The 17,928-nt window shown below is 40.6% G+C and overlaps 1 protein-coding gene and 1 long non-coding RNA gene across 2 annotated transcripts in view; one reads left to right on the plus strand and one right to left on the minus strand.

Annotated features, from left to right (window-relative positions):
- Positions 1-2,917, plus strand: part of LOC133640640 (RNA polymerase-associated protein LEO1-like) — a 23,937-nt gene extending 21,020 nt beyond the window's left edge. The window contains exon 14 of the mRNA XM_062034179.1: positions 2,376-2,917. Within this exon, the coding sequence (XP_061890163.1) occupies positions 2,376-2,519 (144 nt within the window). The 3' untranslated portion in view covers positions 2,520-2,917. The remainder of the gene's footprint in view (positions 1-2,375) is intronic.
- Positions 1-12,920, minus strand: part of LOC133640656 (uncharacterized) — a 27,839-nt gene extending 14,919 nt beyond the window's left edge. Inside the window, exons 1-2 of the long non-coding RNA XR_009824193.1 lie at positions 12,861-12,920; positions 11,232-11,358 (exon numbers count right to left, since the gene is read on the minus strand). This is a non-coding gene — a long non-coding RNA (uncharacterized LOC133640656). The remainder of the gene's footprint in view (positions 1-11,231; positions 11,359-12,860) is intronic.
- Between the last annotated feature and the right edge of the window lie 5,008 nt (positions 12,921-17,928).

Raw genomic sequence — 17,928 nt, forward strand, 5'->3', positions numbered from 1 at the left:
TTGAATGGCCATTCAACTCATTGTTGTGTATATATCTGCTGTCCATCACTAATTCTTTAATACACGTGTATATATCTGCTGTCCATCCCTAATTCTTTAATACACGTGTATATATCTGCTGTCCATCACTAATTCTTTAATACACGTTTATATATCTGCTGTCCATCACTAATTCTTTAATACACGTGTATATATCTGCTGTCCATCACTAATTCTTTAATACATGTGTATATATCTGCTGTCCATCACTAATTCTTTAATACACGTGTATATATCTGCTGTCCATCACTAATTCTTTAATACACGTGTATATATCTGCTCTCCATCACTAATTCTTTAATACACGTGTATATATCTGCTGTCCATCACTAATTCTTTAATACACGTGTATATATCTGCTGTCCATCACTAATTCTTTAATACACGTGTATATATCTGCTGTCCATCACTAATTCTTTAATACACGTGTATATATCTGCTGTCCATCACTAATTCTTTAATACACGTGTATATATCTGCTGTCCATCACTAATTCTTTAATACACGTGTATATATCTGCTGTCCATCACTAATTCTTTAATACATGTGTATATATCTGCTGTCCATCACTAATTCTTTAATACACGTGTATATACCTGCTGTCCATCACTAATTCTTTAATACACGTGTATATATCTGCTGTCCATCACTAATTCTTTAATACACGTGTATATATCTGCTCTCCATCACTAATTCTTTAATACACGTGTATATATCTGCTGTCCATCACTAATTCTTTAATACACGTGTATATATCTGCTGTCCATCACTAATTCTTTAATACACGTGTATATATCTGCTGTCCATCACTAATTCTTTAATACATGTGTATATATCTGCTGTCCATCACTAATTCTTTAATACACGTGTATATACCTGCTGTCCATCACTAATTCTTTAATACACGTGTATATATCTGCTGTCCATCACTAATTCTTTAATACACGTGTATATATCTGCTGTCCATCACTAATTCTTTAATACATGTGTATATATCTGCTGTCCATCGCTAATTCTTTAATACACGTGTATATATCTGCTGTCCATCACTAATTCTTTAATACACGTGTATATATCTGCTGTCCATCACTAATTCTTTAATACACGTGTATATATCTGCTGTCCATCACTAATTCTTTAATACACGTGTATATATCTGCTGTCCATCACTAATTCTTTAATACACGTGTGTATATACCTGCTGTCCATCACTAATTCTTTAATACACGTGTATATATCTGCTGTCCATCACTAATTCTTTAATACACGTGTATATATCTGCTGTCCATCACTAATTCTTTAATACACGTGTATATACCTGCTGTCCATCACTAATTCTTTAATACACGTGTATATATCTGCTGTCCATCACTAATTCTTTAATACACGTGTATATATCTGCTGTCCATCACTAATTCTTTAATACACGTGTATATATCTGCTGTCCATCACTAATTCTTTAATACACGTGTATATATCTGCTGTCCATCACTAATTCTTTAATACACGTGTATATATCTGCTGTCCATCACTAATTCTTTAATACACGTGTATATATCTGCTGTCCATCACTAATTCTTTAATACACGTGTATATATCTGCTGTCCATCACTAATTCTTTAATACACGTGTATATATCTGCTGTCCATCACTAATTCTTTAATACACGTGTATATATCTGCTGTCCATCACTAATTCTTTAATACACGTGTATATATCTGCTGTCCATCACTAATTCTTTAATACACGGTGCCAACTAAACTGCAATTCAAGCTCTGCCTTCTCTCTCTGAGTCCAAACTCTAGTCTTCTGTTCCTAGCCCATAACATATATATACTTCACATTGATTTGTAGCATGTGTAGGTTACACATGTCTGACTGGCCAGCCTGCCATACCACATTCTACCTGAAGTACTGTGTACTACACAAAGTGAAAGTATGCATGTCCCTACACAAAGTGAAAGTATGCATGTCCCTACACAAAGTGAAAGTATGCATGTCCCTACACAAAGTGAAAGTATGCATGTCCCTACACAAAGTGAAAGTATGCATGTCCCTACACAAAGTGAAAGTATGCATGTCCCTACACAAAGTGAAAGTATGCATGTCCCTACACAAAGTGAAAGTATGCATGTCCCTACACAAAGTGAAAGTATGCATGTCCCTACACAAAGTGAAAGTATGCATGTCCCTACACAAAGTGAAAGTATGCATGTCCCTACACAAAGTGAAAGTATGCATGTCCCTACACAAAGTGAAAGTATGCATGTCCCTACACAAAGTGAAAGTATGCATGTCCCTACACAAAGTGAAAGTATGGTTGCTGTTGTGTGCAGGAGGGTGAGGGCTCAGGCAAGCGAAAGGCAGAGGATGATGATGATGATGATGAAGATGAAGAAATGTCCACCAAGAAGGCCAAGAAATATGTCATCAGTGATGATGAGGAAGAGGAGGAGGAGGAGGAAGATGAGGTGGAATAATTGCCTTTGTTTACTGAACTATTAGTCCTACATGACTATTATTACTGAACTACCATCCTATGTGACTATTATTACTGGACTACCATCCTACGTGACTATTATTACTGAATGACCATCCTACGTGACTATTATTACTGAATGACCATCCTACGTGACTATTATTACTGAACTACCATCCTACGTGACTATTATTACTGAACTACCATCCTACGTGACTATTATTACTGAACTACCATCCTACGTGACTATTATTACTGAACTACCATCCTACGTGACTATTATTACTGAATGACCATCCTACGTGACTATTATTACTGAATGACCATCCTACGTGACTATTATTACTGAATGACCATCCTACGTGACTATTATTACTGAATGACCATCCTACGTGACTATTATTACTGAACTACCATCCTACGTGACTATTATTACTGAATGACCATCCTACGTGACTATTATTACTGAATGACCATCCTATGTGACTATTATTACTGAACTACCATCCTACGTGACTATTATTACTGAATGACCATCCTACGTGACTATTATTACTGAATGACCATCGTATGTGACTATTATTACTGAACTACCATCCTACGTGACTATTATTACTGAATGACCATCCTATGTGACTATTATTACTGAACTACCATCCTACGTGACTATTATTACTGAATGACCATCCTACGTGACTATTATTACTGAATGACCATCCTATGTGACTATTATTACTGAATGACCATCCTACGTGACTATTATTACTGAATGACCATCCTATGTGACTATTATTACTGAACTACCATCCTACATGACTTATTACTGAACTACCATCCTACGTGACTATTATTACTGAATGACCATCCTATGTGACTATTATTACTGAACTATCATCCTACATGACTATTATTACTGAACTACCATCCTACATGACTATTATTACTGAACTACCATCCTACATGACTATTATTACTGAACTACCATCCTACGTGACTATTATTACTGAATGACCATCCTACGTGACTATTATTACTGAATGACCATCCTATGTGACTATTATTACTGAACTACCATCCTACGTGACTATTATTACTGAATGACCATCCTATGTGACTATTATTACTGAACTATCATCCTACGTGACTATTATTACTGAATGACCATCCTACGTGACTATTATTACTGAATGACCATCCTATGTGACTATTATTACTGAATGACCATCCTACGTGACTATTATTACTGAATGACCATCCTATGTGACTATTATTACTGAACTACCATCCTACGTGACTTATTACTGAATGACCATCCTACGTGACTATTATTACTGAATGACCATCCTATGTGACTATTATTACTGAACTACCATCCTACGTGACTATTATTACTGAATGACCATCCTATGTGACTATTATTACTGAACTATCATCCTACGTGACTATTATTACTGAATGACCATCCTACGTGACTATTATTACTGAATGACCATCCTATGTGACTATTATTACTGAATGACCATCCTACGTGACTATTATTACTGAATGACCATCCTATGTGACTATTATTACTGAACTACCATCCTACGTGACTTATTACTGAATGACCATCCTACGTGACTATTATTACTGAATGACCATCCTATGTGACTATTATTACTGAACTACCATCCTATGTGACTATTATTACTGAACTACCATCCTACATGACTATTATTACTGAACTACCATCCTACATGACTATTATTACTGAACTACCATCCTACATGAGTATTATTACTGAACTACCATCCTACGTGACTATTATTACTGAACTACCATCCTACATGACTTATTACTGAACTACCATCCTATGTGACTATTATTACTGAATGACCATCCTACGTGACTATTATTACTGAACTACCATCCTACATGACTATTATTACTGAACTACCATCCTACATGACTATTATTACTGAACTACCATCCTACATGACTATTATTACTGAACTACCATCCTACATGACTATTATTACTGAACTACCATCCTACATGACTATTATTACTGAACTACCATCCTACATGACTATTATTACTGAACTACCATCCTACGTGACTATTATTACTGAATGACCATCCTACGTGACTATTATTACTGAATGACCATCCTATGTGACTATTATTACTGAACTACCATCCTACGTGACTATTATTACTGAATGACCATCCTATGTGACTATTATTACTGAACTATCATCCTACGTGACTATTATTACTGAATGACCATCCTATGTGACTATTATTACTGAATGACCATCCTATGTGACTATTATTACTGAATGACCATCCTACGTGACTATTATTACTGAATGACCATCCTATGTGACTATTATTACTGAACTACCATCCTACGTGACTTATTACTGAATGACCATCCTACGTGACTATTATTACTGAATGACCATCCTATGTGACTATTATTACTGAACTACCATCCTATGTGACTATTATTACTGAACTACCATCCTATGTGACTATTATTACTGAATGACCATCCTATGTGACTATTATTACTGAACTACCATCCTACATGACTATTATTACTGAACTACCATCCTACATGACTATTATTACTGAACTACCATCCTACATGAGTATTATTACTGAACTACCATCCTACGTGACTATTATTACTGAACTACCATCCTACATGACTTATTACTGAACTACCATCCTACATGACTATTATTACTGAACTACCATCCTACATGACTATTATTACTGAACTACCATCCTACATGAGTATTGATACTGAACTACCATCCTACGTGACTATTATTACTGAACTACCATCCTACATGACTTATTACTGAACTACCATCCTATGTGACTATTATTACTGAATGACCATCCTACGTGACTATTATTACTGAACTACCATCCTACATGACTATTATTACTGAACTACCATCCTACATGACTATTATTACTGAACTACCATCCTACATGACTATTATTACTGAACTACCATCCTACATGACTATTATTACTGAACTACCATCCTACATGACTATTATTACTGAACTACCATCCTACATGACTATTATTACTGAACTACCATCCTACATGACTATTATTACTGAACTACCATCCTACGTGACTATTATTACTGAATGACCATCCTACGTGACTATTATTACTGAATGACCATCCTATGTGACTATTATTACTGAACTACCATCCTACGTGACTATTATTACTGAATGACCATCCTATGTGACTATTATTACTGAACTATCATCCTACGTGACTATTATTACTGAATGACCATCCTATGTGACTATTATTACTGAATGACCATCCTATGTGACTATTATTACTGAATGACCATCCTACGTGACTATTATTACTGAATGACCATCCTATGTGACTATTATTACTGAACTACCATCCTACGTGACTTATTACTGAATGACCATCCTACGTGACTATTATTACTGAATGACCATCCTATGTGACTATTATTACTGAACTACCATCCTATGTGACTATTATTACTGAACTACCATCCTATGTGACTATTATTACTGAATGACCATCCTATGTGACTATTATTACTGAACTACCATCCTACATGACTATTATTACTGAACTACCATCCTACATGACTATTATTACTGAACTACCATCCTACATGAGTATTATTACTGAACTACCATCCTACGTGACTATTATTACTGAACTACCATCCTACATGACTTATTACTGAACTACCATCCTATGTGACTATTATTACTGAACTAACATCCTACATGACTATTATTACTGAACTACCATCCTACATGACTATTATTACTGAACTAACATCCTACATGACTATTATTACTGAACTACCATCCTACATGACTATTATTACTGAACTACCATCCTACGTGACTATTATTACTGAACTACCATCCTACATGACTTATTACTGAACTACCATCCTACATGACTATTATTACTGAACTACCATCCTACATGACTATTATTACTGAACTACCATCCTACATGAGTATTATTACTGAACTACCATCCTACGTGACTATTATTACTGAACTACCATCCTACATGACTTATTACTGAACTACCATCCTATGTGACTATTATTACTGAATGACCATCCTACGTGACTATTATTACTGAACTACCATCCTACATGACTATTATTACTGAATGACCATCCTACGTGACTATTATTACTGAACTACCATCCTACGTGACTATTATTACTGAACTACCATCCTACGTGACTATTATTACTGAACTACCATCCTACATGACTATTATTACTGAACTACCATCCTACATGACTATTATTACTGAACTACCATCCTACATGACTATTATTACTGAACTACCATCCTACATGACTATTATTACTGAACTACCATCCTACATGACTATTATTACTGAACTACCATCCTACATGACTATTATTACTGAACTACCATCCTACATGACTATTATTACTGAACTACCATCCTACGTGACTATTATTACTGAATGACCATCCTACGTGACTATTATTACTGAATGACCATCCTATGTGACTATTATTACTGAACTACCATCCTACGTGACTATTATTACTGAATGACCATCCTATGTGACTATTATTACTGAACTATCATCCTACGTGACTATTATTACTGAATGACCATCCTATGTGACTATTATTACTGAATGACCATCCTATGTGACTATTATTACTGAATGACCATCCTACGTGACTATTATTACTGAATGACCATCCTATGTGACTATTATTACTGAACTACCATCCTACGTGACTTATTACTGAATGACCATCCTACGTGACTATTATTACTGAATGACCATCCTATGTGACTATTATTACTGAACTACCATCCTATGTGACTATTATTACTGAACTACCATCCTATGTGACTATTATTACTGAATGACCATCCTATGTGACTATTATTACTGAACTACCATCCTACATGACTATTATTACTGAACTACCATCCTACATGACTATTATTACTGAACTACCATCCTACATGAGTATTATTACTGAACTACCATCCTACGTGACTATTATTACTGAACTACCATCCTACATGACTTATTACTGAACTACCATCCTATGTGACTATTATTACTGAACTAACATCCTACATGACTATTATTACTGAACTACCATCCTACATGACTATTATTACTGAACTACCATCCTACATGCGTATTATTACTGAACTACCATCCTACGTGACTATTATTACTGAACTACCATCCTACATGACTTATTACTGAACTACCATCCTATGTGACTATTATTACTGAACTACCATCCTACATGACTATTATTACTGAACTACCATCCTACATGACTTATTACTGAACTACCATCCTATGTGACTATTATTACTGAACTACCATCCTACGTGACTATTATTACTGAACTACCATCCTACATGACTATTATTACTGAATGACCATCCTACATGACTATTATTACTGAACTACCATCCTACATGACTATTATTACTGAACTACCATCCTACATCAAAGAGACAATGATTTGATTGACATTCCATCAAGGATGACATATTTTGGTAAAAAGTTGCCGCACACGACACAAATTCTGTGATTAAATGACTTTGTTTGTAACTACTGAATGTTCTTTCATCCATCCATTTTCTACCGCTTGTCCCTCTGGAGAAACAATGAAATATTGACATATATCCAGGGGAAGTTGGTGTGATATGAAGCAATGTTCTATATAACCTAGTCATGTCATGGACCCTACTTTTGTTTATGTCCTGTCCAGTCACTCACACATCATAGAGTTGATGTAGATGATCATATAGTAGATGTAGATGATCATATAGTAGATGTAGATGATCATATAGTAGATGTAGATGATCATATAGTAGATGTAGATGATCATATAGTAGATGTAGATGATCATATAGTTGATGTAGATGATCATATAGTAGATGTAGATGATCATATAGTAGATGTAGATCATATAGTTGATGTAGATGATCATATAGTAGATGTAGATGATCATATAGTTGATGTAGATGATCATATAGTAGATGTAGATGATCATATAGTAGATGTAGATGATCATATAGTTGATGTAGATGATCATATAGTTGATGTAGATGATCATATAGTAGATGTAGATGATCATATAGTAGATGTAGATGATCATATAAAAGATGTAGATGATCATATAGTAGATGTAGATGATCATATAGTTGATGTAGATGATCATATAGTAGATGTAGATGATCATATAGTTGATGTAGATGATCATATAGTTGATGTAGATGATCATATAGTAGATGTAGATGATCATATAGTTGATGTAGATGATCATATAGTTGATGTAGATGATCATATAGTAGATGTAGATGATCATATAGTAGATGTAGATGATCATATAGTAGATGTAGATGATCATATAGTTGATGTAGATGATCATATAGTAGATGTAGATGATCATATAGTAGATGTAGATGATCATATAGTTGATGTAGATGATCATATAGTAGATGTAGATGATCATATAGTAGATGTAGATGATCATAGTGTTGATGTAGATGATCATATAGTAGATGTAGATGATCATATAGTAGATGTAGATGATCATATAGTTGATGTAGATGATCATATAGTAGATGTAGATGATCATATAGTAGATGTAGATGATCATATAGTAGATGTAGATGATCATATAGTTGATGTAGATGATCATATAGTAGATGTAGATGATCATATAGTAGATGTAGATGATCATAGTGTTGATGTAGATCAGGGATCCCCAAACTACGGCCCCCCAGCGTCCAAAATCCGGCCCGCGGGAAGTCCCAAGTTTTAAAAAAAAAATATTTTTTTTTATTTTATTTTTTATTATTTTTATTTTTATTTTTTATTTGTCCTTACCAGTCCTTTTTCTACCGTCTCCTAGCCACTCAGGCAAATCATATTGTCTAAAAATGCATTTTACCATCAATAACATGACATGCAGCAAGTGCGCTCTTTAAGTCAATTAGTGTGCAAGGAATATATATGTATGAATACATATATATATATATATATATATATATATATATATATATATATATATATATATATATATATATATATATATATATATATATATATATATATATATATATATATATATGGACATATATATATTTACATATATATATACATGGACATATACATAGACATATACATGTATACACACACACATATATACACATTTACATATATATATAATATATAACAAATATAATGACAAAGTCCATTCTATACTATTCTATATACACACACACACACATTTACATATGTAGATGATCACATAGTTGATGTAGATGATCATAGTGTTGATGTAGATCAGTGGTCCCCAACCACCGGGCCGCGGCCCAGACCGATTGGTACCGGGCCGCACAAGAAATAAAAAATAATAATAATAATAAAAATCAATGGTAACACACGTTACTGATTGACATGATCAATAGTAACACACGTGTATGATTGACAAGCTCAATCGTAGCGCACGTTACTGATTGATATAATGAGGAACTATACCAAGCTGCTATTCAAATGCTAAGTTCCTCCAGGAGGGCAGCTCCAGGGCCCAGCTACAACCAGCTCCAGGGCCCAGCTACAACCAGCTCCAGGGCCCAGCTACAACCAGCTCCAGGGCCCAGCTACAACCAGCTCCAGGGCCCAGCTACAACCAGCTCCAGGGCCCAGCTACAACCAGCTCCAGGGCCCAGCTACAACCAGCTCCATGGCCCAGCTACAACCAGCTCCATGGCCCAGCTACAACCAGCCCAGTGCAGCCAAACAGCTAGCACCCCGGCTAGTAGGGAATCACTTGCAGGCTCAAGCAAAGCCGAAAAACCTGCCTGCATTGGGTCAACAACAACATACAAAACTCCCCACTTGTCGCTGTGGAGAGGTGGGCCATATCTCGTGGGACAGCAGGAACCACGACCAGCCAATGAAGGCCGTCCCTCATCAGCAGGCCCAGTTTGCCCCAGAAAGAGGGCCAATTATCAATAAACGTTAGTCCCTGTTGTCTACAAAAACTAGCCAGCCACTTGTTAAGCGAGACTAATCTGCTATACTCTCATCATTGCCTCTCACAGGCAGGGGGCCAGAGACAATTACTCGATGCCTGGACATCTTTCTAGCCAGATTACAAGTCCTAGCTATGTTCTTCTTTGTAATCTCTGACTGTCTCATCCTAGTGTCATTGGAGCCAACGTGTACAACTATGTTCACATAGCTAGTGGTGCGATTGGCCTTTACTAGGCCTGTTGCCAGTTAGCTCCCTAAGATTAGCTTCAATGTCTGGTGCTCTGGCCCCGGGAATACACTTAATTGTGGCTGGTTTGCTAAGCTTTATGTTTCGGGTGATGGAGTCCCTTATGACTAAAGTGTGGTGCCCGGTAGACTGGGGTGTAGGACTAGCTAAAGGGCTAAATCTATTATGCGTCTCAACCGGTTCACCGTTGCTCATAGGCCGCTTAGGGCTGCTATAAACTGGGCTAGTTAGCTCGCTATGGCTAACGCTAGCAGATGTGTCCACAACATCTAAAATTATGAGATTACTCTGCTCTATTTGGCGGACACGGCCCTCTAGCAGAGCCAACCTATCCATGAGAACGGTGCACAAAGAGCAGGGAGCCATACTCACGGTATTTCTTTCACCAAGTGGACTTCTTGCTGTCTTCAGGGAAGTGGTCGCGACGTGTGGGAGCAGATTCCTTCAGACCGACGCCGCCTTTCTCTGCGCTAGCTTCGTTAGCGTAGCAGCTAGCTAGCTGAGGGAGGGGCGGTGAGACAGAGATCGGGTGATTTGCAAGTTAAATAGGACTACTAAGTATGTTTGGGAAGTAGTAAAGAAAGCTGTAAAACAATTAGAAGCACACAGATAGAACGATACTTAGCTTTTTCGCAACAGCGAGCAGTCTCACAAATCCCCCAGCATGCATTGCACATGGCTGCCAAAGGGTCACATTATTACTTTATAATAATAATAATAATGTATTAAATGTATATAGCGCTTTTCTAGACACTCAAAGCGCTTCACAGAGAAGTGAGAACCCATCATTCATTCACACCTGGTGGTGGTAAGCTACTTTCATAGCCACAGCTGCCCTGGGGTAGACTGACGGAAGCGTGGCTGCCAGTTTGCGCCTACGGCCCCTCCGACCACCACCTATCATGCATCATTCATTCACCAGTGTGAGCGGCACTGAGGGCAAGGGTGAAGTGTCCCGCCCAAGGACACAACGGCAGCCATTTGGATGGTAAGAGGCGGGGAGCGAACCTGCAACCATCAGGTTTCTGGCATGGCCGCTCTACCCACTACGCCATACCGCCATAATACTCAATACACACTTAACTAAGAATAATACTCCAATACACACTTAACTAAGAATAATACTCCAATACACACTTAACTAAGAATAATACTCCAATACACACTTAACTAAGAATAATACTCCAATACACACTTAACTAAGAATAATACTCCAATACACACTTAACTAAGAATAATACTCCAATACACACTTAACTAAGAATAATACTCCAATACACACTTAACTAAGAATAATACTCCAATACACACTTAACTAAGAATAATACTCAGATACACACTTAACTAAGAATAATACTCCAATACACACTTAACTAAGAATAATACTCAATTACACACTTAACTAAGAATAATACTCCAATACACACTTAACTAAGAATAATACTCCAATACACACTTAACTAAGAATAATACTCAGATACACACTTAACTAAGAATAATACTCCAATACACACTTAACTAAGAATAATACTCCAATACACACTTAACTAAGAATAATACTCAGATACACACTTAACTAAGAATAATACTCCAATACACACTTAACTAAGAATAATACTCAATTACACACTTAACTAAGAATAATACTCCAATACACACTTAACTAAGAATAATACTCCAATACACACTTAACTAAGAATAATACTCAATTACACACTTAACTAAGAATAATACTCCAATACACACTTAACTAAGAATAATACTCCAATACACACTTAACTAAGAATAATACTCCAATACACACTTAACTAAGAATAATACTCCAATACACACTTAACTAAGAATAATACTCCAATACACACTTAAGTAACAATAACACTCAGATACACACTTAAGTAACAATAACACTCAGATACACACTTAAGTAACAATAACACTCAGATACACACTTAAGTAAGAATAATACACGATCATACACCACAAGCAGGCCAAAAGCCTGACCTGGTTGTTGAGAACAAGAAGTTCTGAGCAGGACTTTGTCACAAGTCTGTTAAATGTCTGACTGTTGTGATATCTGACTAACTTTCTCTGATCTGCACCTTTGGTCCTCTTATGTAAGTCACATGTTGTCCCAGATCACTTACATAAGTGTGTGTCACTACTAGTACTAGTACTCATGAAGTACTCTCAGATACCTTCATCCTCAGTGGGACTTTCTGACTGTGGTACTGGAACTTACATAAGTGTGTGTCACTACTAGTACTAGTACTCATGAAGTACTCTCAGATACCTTCATCCTCAGTGGGACTTTCTGACTGTGGTACTGGAACTTACATAAGTGTGTGTCACTACTAGTACTAGTACTCATGAAGTACTCTCAGATACCTTCATCCTCAGTGGGACTTTCTGACTGTGGTACTGGAACTTACATAAGTGTGTGTCACTACTAGTACTAGTACTCATGAAGTACTCTCAGATACCTTCATCCTCAGTGGGACTTTCTGACTGTGGTACTGGAACTTACATAAGTGTGTGTCACTACTAGTACTAGTACTCATGAAGTACTCTCAGATACCTTCATCCTCAGTGGGACTTTCTGACTGTGGTACTGGAACTTACATAAGTGTGTGTCACTACTAGTACTAGTACTCATGAAGTACTCTCAGATACCTTCATCCTCAGTGGGACTTTCTGACTGTGGTACTGGAACTTACATAAGTGTGTGTCACTACTAGTACTAGTACTCATGAAGTACTCTCAGATACCTTCATCCTCAGTGGGACTTTCTGACTGTGGTACTGGAACTTACATAAGTGTGTGTCACTACTAGTACTAGTACTCATGAAGTACTCTCAGATACCTTCATCCTCAGTGGGACTTTCTGACTGTGATACTGGAACTTACATAAGTGTGTGTCACTACTAGTACTAGTACTCATGAAGTACTCTCAGATACCTTCATCCTCAGTGGGACTTTCTGACTGTGGTACTGGAACTTACATAAGTGTGTCTCACTACTAGTACTAGTACTCATGAAGTACTCTCAGATACCTTCATCCTCAGTGGGACTTTCTGACTGTGGTACTGGAACTTACATAAGTGTGTGTCACTACTAGTACTAGTACTCATGAAGTACTCTCAGATACCTTCATCCTCAGTGGGACTTTCTGACTGTGGTACTGGAACTTACATAAGTTTCCTACACAACACAAAAGTTTTTTTTTCTTTTCAAATGTAGATAGATGTTGTTTTTTACTGTAGGTAGAGAACATGAATTACATTATCGGGGTGGGCCAAAGAAAAGGCAAACTAAATAAATACATAGAGTGGGGTGTGGGGACCCTTAGAGGTAGTTAGTTGTAGGGTCTCCCCAGCTAATTGACAGAGAATCCTCATGGGCCCCTATTGGATACATGACTGTCACTACTATCAGTACTACCACTACTATCAGTACTATCACTATTATCAGTACTACTACTATCAGTACTATCAATACTAACAGTACTATCACTACTAACAGTACTATCACTACTATCAGTACTATTACTATTAACATTACTATCAGTACTATCACTACTAACAGTACTAGCACTACTATCAGTACTATCACTACTAACAGTACTAGCACTACTAACAGTACTAGCACTACTATCACTACAAACAGTACTAGCACTACTAAGAGTACTTGCACTACTATCAGTACTATCACTACTAACAGTACTAGCAGTACTAGCACTACTATCACTACTAACAGTACTAGCACTACTATCAGAACTATCACTACTAACAGTACTATCACTACTATCACTACTAACAGCACTATCAGTACTATCAATACTAGCATTACCTTTCAAATTAAAGTACCAATGATAATCACACACACACTAGGTGTGGTGAAATTTGTCCTCTGCATTTGACCCATCCCCTTGTTCACCCCCTAGGAAGTGAGGGGAGCAGTGGGCAGCACCATGGAGGGTGTGGCAGATGTCAGCGCCACCATGGAGGGTGTGGCAGATGTCAGCGCCACCATGGAGGGTGTGGCAGATGTCAGCACCACCATGGAGGGTGTGGCAGATGTCAGTACCACCATGGAGGGTGTGGCAGATGTGAGCACCACCATGGAGGGTGTGGCAGATGTCAGCACCACCATGGAGGGTGTGGCAGATGTCAGCACCACCATGGAGGGTGTGGCAGATGTCAGTACCACCATGGAGGGTGTGGCAGATGTCAGCACCACCATGGAGGGTGTGGCAGATGTCAGCACCACCATGGAGGGTGTGGCAGATGTCAGTACCACCATGGAGGGTGTGGCAGATGTCAGTACCACCATGGAGGGTGTGGCAGATGTGAGCACCACCATGGAGGGTGTGGCAGATGTCAGCACCACCATGGAGGGTGTGGCAGATGTCAGCACCACCATGGAGGGTGTGGCAGATGTCAGCGCCACCATGGAGGGTGTGACAGATGTCAGTACCACCATGGAGGGTGTGGCAGATGTCAGCTCCACCATGGAGGGTGTGGCAGATGTCAGCACCACCGTGTAGGGTGTGGCAGATGTGAGCACCACCATGGAGGGTGTGGCAGATGTCAGCGCCACCATGGAGGGTGTGGCAGATGTGAGCGCCACCGTGGAGGGTGTGGCAGATGTGAGCGCAACCATGGAGGGTGTGGCAGATGTCAGCGCCACCGTGGAGGGTGTGGCAGATGTGAGCGCCACCGTGGAGGGTGTGGCAGATGTGAGCGCAACCATGGAGGGTGTGGCAGATGTGAGCACCACCGTGGAGGGTGTGGCAGATGTCAGCGCAACCATGGAGGGTGTGGCAGATGTGAGCGCAACCATGGAGGGTGTGGCAGATGTGAGCGCCACTGTGGAGGGTGTGGCAGATGTGAGCGCCACTGTGGAGGGTGTGGCAGATGTGAGCGCAACCATGGAGGGTGTGGCAGATGTGAGCACCACCGTGGAGGGTGTGGCAGATGTGAGCGCCACTGTGGAGGGTGTGGCAGATGTGAGCGCAACCATGGAGGGTGTGGCAGATGTGAGCACCACCGTGGAGGGTGTGGCAGATGTCAGCGCCACCATGGAGGGTGTGGCAGATGTCAGCGCCACCATGGAGGGTGTGGCAGATGTCAGCACCACCATGGAGGGTGTGGCAGATGTCAGCGCCACCATGGAGGGTGTGACAGATGTCAGTACCACCATGGAGGGTGTGGCAGATGTCAGCACCACCATGGAGGGTGTGGCAGATGTCAGCACCACCGTGGAGGGTGTGGCAGATGTGAGCACCACCATGGAGGGTGTGGCAGATGTCAGCACCACCATGGAGGGTGTGGCAGATGTCAGCACCACCATGGAGGGTGTGGCAGATGTCAGCGCCACCATGGAGGGTGTGACAGATGTCAGTACCACCATGGAGGGTGTGGCAGATGTCAGCACCACCATGGAGGGTGTGGCAGATGTCAGCACCACCGTGTAGGGTGTGGCAGATGTGAGCACCACCATGGAGGGTGTGGCAGATGTCAGCGCCACCGTGGAGGGTGTGGCAGATGTGAGCGCCACCGTGGAGGGTGTGGCAGATGTGAGCACCACCATGGAGGGTGTGGCAGATGTCAGCACCACCATGGAGGGTGTGGCAGATGTCAGCACCACCATGGAGGGTGTGGCAGATGTCAGCGCCACCATGGAGGGTGTGACAGATGTCAGTACCACCATGGAGGGTGTGGCAGATGTCAGCGCCACCGTGGAGGGTGTGGCAGATGTCAGCGCCACCGTGGAGGGTGTGGCAGATGTGAGCGCCACCGTGGAGGGTGTGGCAGATGTGAGCGCAACCATGTAGGGTGTGGCAGATGTGAGCACCACCGTGGAGGGTGTGGCAGATGTCAGCGCAACCATGGAGGGTGTGGCAGATGTGAGCGCAACCATGGAGGGTGTGGCAGATGTGAGCGCCACTGTGGAGGGTGTGGCAGATGTGAGCACCACCGTGGAGGGTGTGGCAGATGTCAGCGCAACCATGGAGGGTGTGGCAGATGTGAGCGCCACCATGGAGGGTGTGGCAGATGTGAGCGCCACTGTGGAGGGTGTGGCAGATGTGAGCGCCACCATGGAGGGTGTGGCAGATGTGAGCGCCACCATGGAGGGTGGGGCAGATGTCAGCACCACCGTGGAGGGTGTGGCAGATGTGAGCGCCACCGTGGAGGGTGTGGCAGATGTGAGTGCCACCGTGGAGGGTGTGGCAGCGTGTGAATTGTGCACCACATGCTGCTGCCAGCACCTCTTCCAGCAGAGGGCCATGCAGGCACAGTGGAATGTCCAGGGAACACTGGAGATAAGAGTTATCATCTGGACCTGGACCACTCCACCTGTGCATTGCTGCCACATGAGTGTGTGACTTGCTGACACCACCAATGTCACCTGCTGACGCCACCAATGCAACATTCTGGAATGTGACAAAGAGAAGGAGAACGCAGAGTCCTGGTGGCTAAGGACAGACAGTTTGCCGTGCTGGTGTGATATTACGGAGGAGAAGTGGATGTCTGTACTGGTGGCATCACAAGAGGCACCGCTACCCTACTCCGTGGATGTGGGCCGGGTGCGCTCTGGAGACGTGACACAGAGCAGATGAGAGCCGGTGACCGGGCCCTGTTGGTTCCCGCAGGTCCAGAGCAACCAGCTGTGCCGAGTCAACTGACAATTGCCGGTTGCCCCTCCCCCTTCTCCGGCAAGAGGGGACGCTCTGGGAACCGGGACGGTCGCCCCCGAGCCAGGAGGGTCACCCAGACGGTCAGCAGATGTTAGAGCGCCAGGCCGGAGGTATCCACTCCGGGTTAGCAGAACTCCAAACCGCCTTAACCTCTGAACTATGAGGAGTGGCTTGTTAGGGAGTCATGTCACGTTTCGGGGCAGAATAATCCCCGTTGACTGACTCCGAGATTCAGGGGTAGTTTACCCCCCGGCCTCAGTAAGCATGTACGTGTTTAAGTTGGAGTTCCCTATTTACTATAGCCTACTAAGCGGGTATTTCAATGTATTTTATTGTTACACCGCAGATTGGCACAATGCATCATTTTGCACA

The sequence above is a fragment of the Entelurus aequoreus genome, linkage group LG02 (assembly GCF_033978785.1).
Source record: "Entelurus aequoreus isolate RoL-2023_Sb linkage group LG02, RoL_Eaeq_v1.1, whole genome shotgun sequence".
Classification (NCBI taxonomy): Eukaryota; Metazoa; Chordata; class Actinopteri; order Syngnathiformes; family Syngnathidae; genus Entelurus; species Entelurus aequoreus.